Raw genomic sequence first — 13,011 nt, 5'->3', positions numbered from 1 at the left:
GCTGGTCTTGAACTCCCGGCCTCAGGTGATCTGCCTGCCTTGGCTTCCCAAAGTGCTGGGATTATAAACGTGAGCCATCGTGCCTGGCTGGGATAGCCATATTTCTTTTCCATATCCCTCCCCCGCCTTTTTTTTTTTTTTTTTTTTTGCTTTTATTTCCAATGTCTCAGCACAATCATTCCATACCCCATCTTCACGGCAAAACCCAAACCAGAAAAACCCCACTCAGGCCTTACTGACCCCAATGCCACAGTTCAAAGTATTTGAGACCCCTCTTTCTTGGGGCAGGGACTTTTTCGAGCAGCATTCTACAGTTCTTTCCACACAGCAATCAACGCGTCCCACAGCACTGCTGGATACTGGGCAGAGAGCAAACACAGCTACCATCCCCATATTCATAGTAACTGCAGAAACAGCCACCATCTCCATATTCGTAGTAAGAGAAACTGCATAAACACAGCCACCATCCCTGCATTCATAACAAGAGAAACTCCATAAACACAGCCACTGTCCCTGTATTCATAGTAAGAGAAACTGCATAAACATAGCCACCATCCTGGTATTTGTAGTAAGAGAAACTGCATAAACACAGCTACTGTCCCCGTATTCGAAGTAAGAGAAATTCCATAAACACAGCCCTATTCGTAAGAGCACTGTGGTACTCTTGGAGTGCTCTATTGTAAGAACTGTTAGGGTCCTTGCTAAAAAATATGGGGACAGACTACCTCATCATTTTCTATATATGATGAACGAAAGCCAGGGATGCTCATGAGCAAAATATCACATTTGACATTTTCCATCTGAAGTTTCAGGCTCTCCTGTTCTCAACCTGGGTAGTTTCAAAGGGTATGTGGACCAATAAAAGAACATGATATTTCAGAAACTTCTGTAAGGACAGGAAGAAATCAAACACTCAGAACACAAAGCCACTAAAACCCCACAGAATGGACTCCAAAATATATATCACAAGCAAATAGCTGTGAGAAAGGGTGAGATGCAGACAGAAGCTGAAATAAGGGCTTAGATAGTAGGTAAACTGTATGATTTGATTATTCATGTTGCCTAGCTACTATAAATGATTGGGTCAATCGTTCCCTTTGTATGAAGATATCTTTATATCAACTGTAAGCTTATTTGAAGAAAAAGTGAAAACAGCTTAAAAATAAAGTTCAGAAATGTAAAAAAAAAAAAAAAAAAAGAAAAAGAAAGAAATTACTGCACTGCTGCACTAAGCAAGTAATATAGCGAATAAAGAGAATAAGGCAAATCTATATGTTTTGAGGTATAAAGACATCTATGACATTAAGTACAAAAAATTGGGGGGGTGAAAGGGAAAACAAAAAAATAGAGAAAATACAAAAAATATACAGCTATATACAGTGTGAGCATATCTTTGCAAAGGAAAAAAAGTATATAAACTTATGTAGATACATAAAAAGGTCAGGCAAATGCCAGACTATTAGGTGTAACACTGGTGTGGTGGATGAGGATGGGCACCAAATTTTTCACTTACTGACAGGTTACTGTTTTGGAATTTTAATTGAAATTTCTTTATTATTGGGTTTTTTTTGAGGCAGAGTCCTGCTCTGTCACCCAGGCTGAAGTACAGTGGTGCGATTTCAACTCACTGCAACCTCTGCCTCCTGGGTTCAAGCAATACTCCTGCCTCACCCTCCTGAGTAGCTGGGATTACAGGCACCCACTACCACACCTGGCTAATTTTTGTATTTTTTGTAGTAGAGACAGGGTTGAACCATGTTGGCCAGGCTGGTCTCGAACTCCTGACTTCAGGTGATCTGCCCACCTCTGCCTCCCAAAGTCCCAGGATTACAAGTGTCAGCCACCATGCCTGGCCTATTATTATTATTTTTTTTTGAGACAGGGTCTTGCTCTGCTGTCCAGGCTGGATTGCAGTGGTACCATCATAGCTCACTCCTGCTGACCTCCTGGGCTCAAGCAATCCTCCCACTTCAGCCTCCCAAGTAGCTGGGACTACAGGCATGTGCCATCATGCCCAGCTAATTATTTATTTTTAGTTTTTTTTTTCTTTGAGACAAAGTCTTGCTCTTGTCACCCAGGCTGGAGAGCAATCACGCGATCTCGGCTCACTGCAACCTCTGCCTCCTGGGTTCAAGCCATTCTCCTGCCTCAGCCTCCCGAGTAGCTGGGATTATAGGCACATGCCACCACACCAAGCTAATTTTTGTATTTTTAGTAGAGACAGGTTTCACTATGTTGGCCAGGCTGGTCTCGAACTCCTGACCTCAGGCGATCCACCTGCCTTGGCCTCCCAAAGTGCTGGGATTACAGGTGTGAGCCACCTAGCCCAGCCTAGTTTTTTTTTTTTTAAATTCACATTTTGTACAGGCGGGGTCTATGTTGCCCAGGCTTAAATTTCTAAAAATAATTTCCTTTGCACATACAAAGGCAAATACAAGTTTGCTGTAAAATGTTCAGTCCTAGAAATGTATCAAACAGAAAGATAGCAAAACAATGTACTCCTTCCTATTCAACCAGAGTACGACAAGGTGGAGATGGGAGTGGGGACAGGGCCACACGCTGCACGCACTCTCATACTCCTGCTGTCCTAAGGGATGGCCACCCCAGTTCCCTGTGCGAAGCATGGCACCAAGCTGAGGAGTGACACACTCTCTGTGGAGACTAACCAGGGAAGCTGCTTTGCACTGCACTGTGAGGACGCCTGGAAGCGTTCTCTCTAATCAGCTTCTCCATGAAATGAGTCAGATTTCAGGCTTGAAGCCCCTGTCAGCTCCATTTGCAAGGGTTCTTCTCAAGGCTTTAAAAGGCTCCACGCTGTGCTCTGGGGCCTCTTCAAGCTCCTGTAGATTACTCAGGGGGCAGTAACCTCCCACCAGCATGTCCACCTGAGGAGCCCCACTGGCATCTGTTGTATGTACCAAAGCTTTGAATATACCTCTGGCTGAACAATAGAGTTCCATGTTCTGAGACTAAAACACCAATTGGACAACTGTCAGAAAGCTTCAAAATGCTCAGAATTAAGATGCAAGTTTTTTTTTTTCTTTGAGATAGAGTTTCGCTCTTGTTGCCCAAGATAGAGTGCAATGGCACGATCTCCACTCACCGCAACCTCCGCCTCCCAGGTTTAAGCGATTTTCCTGCCTCAGCCTCCCGACTGGCTGGGGTTACAGGCACGCACCGCCATGCCCGGCTAATATTGTATTTGTAGTAAAGACGGGGTTTCACCATGTTGGTCAGGCTGGTCTCGAACTCCCGACCTCAGGTGATCCACCTGCCTCAGCCTCCGAAAGTACTGGGATTACAGGCGTGAGCCACTGCACCAGCCAAGATGCAGGTTGTTTACTGTCTGCCAGAGCAAAAATTTGCAAAGAGTTCATATATTTTTCAAGAGGAGTTTGGAGAAAAAAAATACAGGGGGGCCATTTGAGGAAATAATTTGTAGCACTTATTAAAAAAAAAAAGGAAACAGAATACCAAACAGCCATTACAAAGAATGTATTGATTGACATCAAGATTTACCAACAAGCCTTGGGCTTATAAGAAACACTGTAGAAGACATAATTCTATTTTATTTCTAAGGGGGAAAGGGGACTGCATATATATATAGGAGAATATAGATAAATGGAGAAGGAAGGAGAAAGGAAAGGAGAACAGAGAGGCAGAGAGAATATACGAATAATGAATATTTAAAAATGGATATATAAAAGAAAAAAAAAAATCAAGAAAAATGTCCAAACTGTTAACAACAGCAGATTTGGGGGTGGAGTGGAAAGATAGAGCATATTATTGGAGACTTTTATCTCCAGGCTTTTTATTTTTTAAGAGTCCTACATTTCTGTATTGTTGGAAGTTTTTCAAATGAACATTCTGAATTTTTATAGCAAAAGTCATTAAGATTTAAAATACAGATTGCCTAGATTTTCAACTGGATACAGGACAATCTCACCAAACACCCTCAATACATGATAAAAGGAATTTAGACTTAACTAGGACCTACAGGAGTAAATTCAACTTTTTGTATCCTTGGCATTGGTGATATGGAATACGAGTCAATACATGAATCATAAGAGACAGTCAAGAAGTGATAACCCAAACCACCTTCGAAGTCGGCATTTTGCTTTTTTTCAATAATGCATCAGTTAAGTGCTAACGGAAATCTTTACCACTCGTCAGTCATAAACTCCTGAGGCTAAACAAGACCTCAAAGGTAATTCAATTCACTCCTAGATCTTAAATCCATCATATCCCCTCCTAGATAACTCAGACTGACCTCCTAGATAATTCAATGCCACCTCTTTCCTAGTCCAGGAAAATCGAAAAATAGAAAAATCATAATTATTCTTTTTTTTGAGACAGGGTCATGCTCTGTTGCCCAGGCTGGAGTGCAGTGGTGTGATCACGGCTCACTGCAACCTCCGCCTCCCAGGTTCAAATAATTCTCGTGCCTTGTTAGCCTCCTGAGTGGCTGGGACTATAGGCACACGCCACCACGCCTAGCTAATTTTTGTATTTTTAGTAGAGACAGGGTTGTGCCATGTTGGCTGGCTGGTCTCAAACTCCTGGCCTCAAGTGATCTGTCGTCTTGGCCTCCCAAAGTGCTGGGATTACAGGCATGAGCCAGTGCGCCCAGCCAAAAATCATGAGTTCTTAAGACAAGATGTTCCAAGGGGTTGAAGACTCCCATCCATTGCATATGTATTATTATTATTGTTTTTTTAAATATTTTATTTTGAGACGAAGTCTCACTCTGTCACCCATGCTGCAGTACAGTGGTATGATCTCTGCTCACTGCAACCTCTGCCTCCCGGGTTCAATCAATTATCCTGTCTCAGCCTGCTGAGTAGCTGGGATTACAGGCATGTACCACCATGCCTGGCTAATTTTTGTATTTTTAGTAGAGACAGGGTTTCACCATGTTGGTCAGGCTGGTCTCGAGCTCCTGACCTCGTGATCTGTCCGCCTTAGGCTCCCAAAGTGCTGGGATTACAGGTGTGAGCCACCACACCCACCCAAATATGTGTATTATTAAAGCAGGTTTCTAGCTAAAAAAAATCATCACTCTCTCTCAAGGTATATAAACCCATTGCAAAACATCTTTACCCATCTTCAACATTTTCTATCTCTGTATGAATTAGGTTTGGATTGACAATATCAATATCATGGAAACTACCATGTAAAATGCAACATCCGGACATATCTTCTTCCTGAAAACTTTGTCTCCAATGAAGATGTGCTGTCACCAAGTGACAGGGTGCCTCTGACAAAGCCTTGTGGTCTCAATAGCCAAGTCATCCACAGGCAGGCCACTGATACAGATTTACCACTGTTTATTACTAGCCTGTGTTTTTATAATAGAACTTGTTATTACAACAGTTAAGTTTGAGGACTTATGGGCCACTATTTTGATGATATGTACATAGAGCAAGATATAAAGAAACATAAATGTCCAGGAACAATTATGTACCTTATACATCAATGCTTAATGGCTACCAATGACAGCTTAATCTAACTTTGATTTTGTCACCTGGTTTATGCAAAATGCTTTTTAAGTTCATTCTGAATACCAACACTTAAGTGAAAAAATCCACTTGGGACATATAAATTACTTCTTAGCTTCTGCAGTACCATCAGAAGGCTCCTGCACTCTCTCCCTCCCTCTTTTATCTTTGAACTGTCAAGGGCTCTCTCACTGAGCCAAGCACGCTCAGTCCATGTGTTACCCAACTCCTACCTCTGAGATACTACAGGATGACATACTTTCTCTCATCCCTGCAGTAGCTCATTTGAGGTTGCGTATTGTCTCTGTGAATATTAAGCTTAGATTTCCCTAAGCAGAAAGGATTAGGTATTCCTTATCTGAATTTTGGTTATTTGTTTCCTACATTGGTTTATCAAATGCTCAGTCCGTACTAATTGACCTCTAGCAACCACATGCACTTGAGATTAGAAATACAACCCTGTGTTATGATAGAAAAGAACTAACCTGATATAGGGAGGCACAGTGGTTAAGTTCAGATAAGGCCACTTACTAGCTGGATGCTCCTGGGCATACCCTGAGCCTCAGTTTCCCCATCTGCAAAATAAAGATAAACCACCTACCTAATAATATGTACTGAATAAAACTATTTTGCCAGGAGTTCAAATCTCTCAACAATTAGGCCACAAACTATCACCCTAACTTGATCTCCTCCTCATTCCTTCCAGATGTACTGTTTTCTCAGTCTCCAGGCCTCAACCTAGAATGCCACATACCTCACTTCCGTATAGCAAGATACTCCCTGAGCTTCTAGGCTCTTCAATGCCACCTCTTCTATGAAGCGTTTTTTTTTTCTCTTTCAAGTCAAGAGTTAATTCTCTCTGCTCTAAAATTCCCAAGCACATTTTATGTCAATGCTGCATGACCTTTATCCTATGCCACCTCGTATTAATAACTGGAAACAGATTTGCTCTCCCTGACTAGTCTATAGTCTACCTTTTTATTTTTTTGAGATGGAGTCTTGTTCCGTCACCCAGGCTGAAGTGCAGTGGTGTGATCTTGGCTCACTGCAACCTCCGCCTCCTGGGTTCAAGTGATTCTCCTGCCTCAGCCTCCCGAGCAGCTGGGACTACAGGTGCGTGACACCATGCCCAGCTAATTTTTTTTTTCTATTTTTAGTAGAGATGGGGTTTTACCATATTGGCCAGGCTGGTCTTGAACTCCTGACCGTGATCCACCCACCTCGGCCTCCCAAAGTGCTGGGATTACAGGCATGAGCCACCATGCCTGGCCTGGTTTTGTTTTGAAACAGGGTCTCACTCTGTTGCCCAGGCTGGAGTGCAGTGGTGTGATGTTGGCTTACCGCAACCTCCACCTCCCAGGCTCAAGCAATTCTTCTGCCTCAGACTCCCGAGTAGCTGAAATTATAGGTGCATGCTACTACTGCCGGCTAATTTTTGTATTTTTAGTAAAGACGAGGTTTCACTACGTTGGCTAGGCTGGTCTTGAACTCCTGACCTCAAATGATCCACCCACCTCAGCCTCCCAAAGTGCTGGGATGACAGGCATGAGCCACTGCACCCGGCCCAGCCTGTAGTCTCTTTAAGTGCCTTCCTGTTTTCTATACAGTGCATGGCACAGTGGGCTGCATGCAAAAGATAACCAAGAAATACTGACAGAAGGAAGCAAACTGCTGGTTATAATTTAACTATTATAAGGAGCCGAGAGATCGTAAGGAGAAGACCGGCCCATGCCTTTTCTCTGTGGGTTCCATGAGCAGCTGCCATCCAACCCAGGCCCTGACATTCCCTAAGGTAGATGGATCATGTGTGGACAGATGTGAACGTGGGTGACAAGCTTCATGGCATCTGCCCCCTGTGAACTGTTCCAACTAAAATAACCTACTTTGTCTGCATTCACCAAAGAGGCCTCAGGGTTGGAGAAAACAATCAAATCAATCAAATCAAATATTCTTGAGAGGATAACTAAATTAGTGAATATGAACTTAAACATAAATCGCCAAGATCTGGTAAATGGGTGGGAACCATTTTTCTCCTTCACAAGCCATTCTCGACTCTCCAGAAGAGGAAATGCAAAATAATTTTTCTCTCCCACACCAAGGACCTGGCTGTTTCCATTAGCCATTACAGTCTGTGGTAGCCAGGGACTCCATATACAGGTTGAAAATCCCTAATCTGAAATCCAAAATGCTCCAGAATCTCAAACTTTTGGAGCAAACCAGACACACATGACCTCATGGAGCTGATGCGCTTACAGGGGGAAAAGCAGACAACTTCTTACATATTTACTTGTTAAATAACAGTGATAAGTACAATGGAGGAAAAGCACAGGTGAGTGGATGATATATCGTACAGCGGATGATAACCTGATCTAACTTGTTGTCTGCAGAAATAGGAAAGTCAAGGATGCTTTTCCTAATGACATGATATATGAACCCATCTAAAGGATGAAGATGCAAAACGTAAAAGGAAGTGGGGAGATCCCTGCAGAAGGTGGAGAAAAACATTATTATTAATGATAATAAAAAATCATTCTTGGCCTGGCACGGTGGCTCATGCTCCTAATCCAAGCACATTGGAAGGCTAAGGCTGGAGGATCACCTGAGGTCAGGAGTTTGAGACCAGCCAGGCCAACATGGTAAAACCCCATCTCTACTAAAAAATACAAGAATTAGCTGGGTGTGTTGATGCACACCTGTAGTCCCAGCTGCTTAGGAGGCTGAGGCAGTCGAATCATTTGAACCCAGGAGACAAAGGTTGCAGTGAGCAGAGATCACGACACTGCAGTCCAGCCTGGGCAACAGAGCAAGACTCTGCCTCAAAAGAAAAAGAAAAAGAAAATCACTCTTCTTTTGACCACTATTTCTCTGTAATTGTTCTTTCTATTCTGTTTCAGTTTTGGAGGAACTGCAGATCTTTTCTTTTTAGCATAATTCATCAGTTTGTCTTGAAACGAAGATCAAATTTCCTACAGATTCCTCAACGCTTTGCATATAAAAAATAATTGGGCTTTCAAACTATAAAACCAAACAGCTATCAATGTACTGTACACAGCTCCTAAAACCCACGGCATACTTTCATTATTTGAGAGACAGTTATCCTAATATTTATTGAGCAGCTACTATGTGCCAGTGGGCCAAGTGCTCTAACGCCATTATCTCATTTAATACTCAACAGATAGGCACCACCGTCATCATCTCCACTTTACAGATGGGGAAAGAGGACAAGAGGCTGAGTCATCCAAGAGCACCTGGCTTGTAAATGGCAGAGTCAGGATTGGGACCAATGAAAGCAGAAGACTTGAAAGTCAGTACTAATTAGGGCTTCATCCCAACATTCTGCTGTTGGCCAAATACGTCACGTAATTCCACACATCCATGCCTTTGCTCAGGCCATTTACTCTACCAAGAATGCTAATCCTTCCTTCTTCCTTCCCACATCCTCATAAACACATGTTCTTCTTTTAAGATGCACCCTAAACACTACTTCCATTATAAATACACCCCTTTACTTTTTGTCTTCTTTTTATGGAGACAGAGTTTTGCTCTGTCACCCAGGCTGGAGTGCAGTGGTGAGATCTTGGCTCACTGCAATCTCTGCCTCCCAGGTTCAAGTGATTCTCGTGCCTCAGCCTCCTAAGTAGCTGGAATTACAGCACTGTGCCACCACACTCGCCTAAGTTTTTTAATTTTTAGTAGAGATGGGGTTTCACCATGTTGGCCAGGCTGGTCTTAAACTCCTGACCTCAGGTGATCAGTCCGCCTCAGCCTCCCAAAGTGCTGGGATTACAGGTGTGAGCCACTACCCCCGGTCTGTAAAATAACCATTTTTTCCAGATTATAAACGGTAAAGATAAAGGAACAAAGGTAAAAATAAAGGACAAAAGAGCCTGGTCTTGCTGTGGCGTGGTAATAATTTTCCGGAAAGAGCCACTGACAAACAAGGGCAAGAAGTTACCTAGAAAAGGGACTGAAAGAAAAGATAAGCAGGCACTGCTAGGCCATCTCCAGTTGAGAAGCATCTGAATGACCAAATCTCTGGCTTGCAAGTCCTTCATTTATCCTAAATACTCTGGGGTGGTGGGCATGAGTATGTGCACCAAATCCCTGCATAATCCAGTCTATGTGCAGCACTGGTGTGTACAAAGGAACAGAACTGGGCCTCTCCTGCAACAAGCCCTCATCGGCATCCTGCACCAGCTCGCCTCAGAGTTCAACAGGTGTTTAGTTGTCGGGATGGACCCAGCTTTGGTAAAACCACAGCCTGCTAAAGAAGATACAACCAAGGCCGGGAGGCAAGAAAATAAACTAGAGGGATGGGGACATTTTATAACCAGCTGCAAAGGGAGATGTTTAAGGAGGCCAACAAAAGCAGCACATTTCCATGAACTTCATTTAATTTATATTTAGCCTTCTCATTCTCAGTAATTGAATGCATTATTTATTTTGGCCAGCAATTGCTGCCTGTGGCTTTCAGGAGAAAAATAATAGGCTTTTAAGGTTTAGCACCACAGCATTTAGAGACTCGAGTAAAAATCATCAGATACATTATTAAACATGAAGCGGACTCCACATTCCCACTCTCCTGCAGTAAAGTGACAGGGGAGGCAGACGAGGAGTCCAGAGTCCTGGCACTGAGGGCGCTGTCTTTATCCATGCACGGTGTATGGGGCTGTCCTTAAACCAACTGCCCCTCTCTGGGAACCAAGGACGTTACAGGAAGTACAACAGGCGGAAACTACTCACAGCTCTCCTTCAACAGTTCTTGGGAGCGCCAAATCTTTGATGAGGGGCATAGCGTTATCCAGGTAGAGAATTTTTGTTTTACTTTTTCAAAAAAAATGACAATGAAGCCTTGTAAGGGATCTAATCATAAGTTTCCCAAGATCTGCAACATTTAAATCCACGGTCCTGATTTTATAACAGTGGAAGAAGAAAGATTGAGACTTTCAAAGCCTCTACTTGCAGTTCTGGTAAGTGATGTCATAGCTTTGGTATCTGCAGCTCACAATTTGTTGCTAATATTGCAGGGAAAAACAACTCAGGGGTGCCTAGCTGGGTCCACCGTTCCTGAGCTTTTAAAGAAGGAACCCATTTATAAGCAGGTTTAAAATTTCTAACATCCAAGGAAACATCTTCTAATTTTCATCCTGTACATCACTAGGGTTTTGGTGGTGACTGTTAACTTTTGGTTCTCACTAACCCTTTGTTCTTTACTATTATTATTTTTTTGAGACAGAGTCTTGCTCTGTTTCCCAGGTGGTGTGCTCTCAGCTCACTGCAATCTCCACCTCCCAGGTTTAAGCGATTGTTGTGCCTTAGCTTCCCAATAACCCATCATTCTCACCAAGGCAAGCACTGGGACAAAGTTCCATGGTGACCCACACACAGTGAAGACATGTGCCTGTCCTAGTGGGGAGAGGGGGTGTCACAGACAATAAGCAAGTAAGCAAACACATTAACAAAGTGTCAGCTTGTGGAATGAGCAATGATGATAATGAGGATGATGCTATAGAGGTGACAGAGTGGGGCGGGGTGGCTTCTCTAGCTATAGTGGCCAGCAGAGGCCTCTGTAAGGAGCTGTGGCTTGCTCACCATCTGTCTTGTAATTTAAAAAAAAACAACTATCTGGGGAAAGATCATTGCAGAAAGAGGGAACAAAGCCACAAAGGCTCTGAACTGGGAAACAACTTAGTATGTTCAAAGAACAGAAGCGGGCCTGTGTGGTGATGAGGATGGAGGCGGGCAGGCACCAGCTCACAGGGGAACTCAAGACGCAAGTGTTGAGCTGCACTCAGAAGTGACTGAAGTACCCCACGAGTTAAAAGCAAAACCAAGCAAAAGTTTTAAAAGGTTCCTGGGTAGCAACCATGTATGAAGACTTCACTGCCAGAGCTGCTCCAGTTGAATCAAGACAAAATGATCTCCAGAACTTCCACAGCAGTGGTTCAAAGAATGCAGGAGTGACCACTCACCAACTGGTCCAGAATGCCCTCTCAAGACAATGGCAACAAGCGGTAAGGCGCCAGCCTTGGCATAATCTGTGCGGTTGTGTCAGGAAGAGAACTACCACTGCAAACATCAGTTTACCTCCTATGGTGCTATGGCTGAGCCCCAGAATTCATTTAGGCTTCATAGTCAATGCAGTGGTCAAGGGGCATGGCCTTGAGCCAGAGAGATCAGGGGCTGAGAGCTGGCTCAGTGACTCAGGAGTGGACCTACCCCAAGCAAGTTAGTTGGCCACTCTGCCTCAGTTTACTCACCTGCGTAATGAGGCACCAACCACATCACCTGCCCCATGTGGCTGCTGGGAGGATGAAATGAGATAACGTGTGCAAAGGGCTCGCCACATAACAACTATTCCATTAACGTCACATAAAGATTTCTTTTACCCTCTGTGTTATGGCCTGCAGGGTGGGTACCCTGCTGCCGACCTGCCTGCATGCCCCTGGCATATACCACTGCAGTAGGTAACCAGGGTGTCCTGCAGCAAATAACTGGGCTTTCCACCTCAGCGCCTTCTCCTGGCTGAAGTGTGGAGCAGGCCAGAATGCCAGGGTTAATATGCTGGAAGGAGCGCTCTGTCCATGACAGATGGGAATAAAGGGAGATCATCTGTCTTCCTTGTCCTTCAGGTAGGGTAACACTGGCTGTGTCTGACAACACCTCCCAGATGGGAAGGAACTTCAGCTGCCCACAGGAGTGACCTGTTCGATGGTGCATGTTTTCTGGCTTCCTTTCCTTCCCTGTCTCATCTCACATCAGCCTTCTGCTATCACTGAGATCACCTTCTCCCAAACAAATGATCCTGAGCATCCCTGCCTAACAGACGGCTTTGGTGCCTAGTATGGAAAGATCAGTCCTGGGCAGAAATTTTATCTGTTAACAGCAAAATGTAGGGTGCTTGTCCTACCACAGATTAGATGGTACTTGTGTGTCTCTGGGGTTTCAAATACACAAACATCAACAACAACAACAAAGAATGATGAATCTGCCATTGTGAAGCAGTTTTAATGTCTCATATTCTCCAAGTGTGCTGAGTTCAGGATGTCTGAGCTGCATGATCTGGTCTGTCCTAGAGAGATTTAAGAAGGTTCTTACAGGAAGATATCTGTGCTCTATGATCTGAGTGTACAAATGCATATGTGTCCAATATGCTTCCTAACAAGAAAAATAAATTTAAAACTCATCATTTATTGATCTTTCTTTTTCTTTCATCCTTAAAGGAATCTCTCTTGGTCGAGCACAGTGGTTCACACCTGTAACCCCAGCACTTTGGGAGGATGAGGCAGGAGGATCAGCTGAGCCCCGGAGTTCAAGACAAGCCTGGGCAACAAAGCAAAACTCCATCTCCATAAAAAACAAAAATAAGGCCGAGTGCTGTGGCTCACGCCTGTAATCCCAGCACTTTGAGAAGCCGAGGCAGGTGGATCATGAGGTCAGGAGTTTGAGACCAGCCTGGCCAGCATGGTGAAACCACATCTCTATTAAAAAAAAAAAAAAAAAAAAAAAAAAA

At 43.7% G+C, this 13,011-nt stretch overlaps 2 protein-coding genes across 3 annotated transcripts in view; one reads left to right on the top strand and one right to left on the bottom strand.

Moving 5' to 3' along the window:
• KNOP1 (lysine rich nucleolar protein 1) overlaps positions 1 to 9,005 on the top strand; it is a 65,352-nt gene extending 56,347 nt beyond the window's left edge. The window contains exon 6 of the mRNA XM_064362551.1: positions 8,393 to 9,005. Within this exon, the coding sequence (XP_064218621.1) occupies positions 8,393 to 8,429 (37 nt within the window). The 3' untranslated portion in view covers positions 8,430 to 9,005. The remainder of the gene's footprint in view (positions 1 to 8,392) is intronic.
• The window catches only part of VPS35L (VPS35 endosomal protein sorting factor like), a 149,126-nt gene that overhangs the window by 36,331 nt on the left and 99,784 nt on the right, over positions 1 to 13,011 (bottom strand). The gene's annotated exons all lie outside the window — the stretch shown is intronic.

The sequence above is a fragment of the Aotus nancymaae genome, unplaced genomic scaffold (genome assembly GCF_030222135.1).
Source record: "Aotus nancymaae isolate 86718 unplaced genomic scaffold, 86718_ANA_hifiasm-v0.15.2.pri h1tg000049l, whole genome shotgun sequence".
Classification (NCBI taxonomy): domain Eukaryota; kingdom Metazoa; phylum Chordata; class Mammalia; order Primates; family Aotidae; genus Aotus; species Aotus nancymaae.
This window is presented reverse-complemented; position numbering and strand designations above follow the sequence as displayed.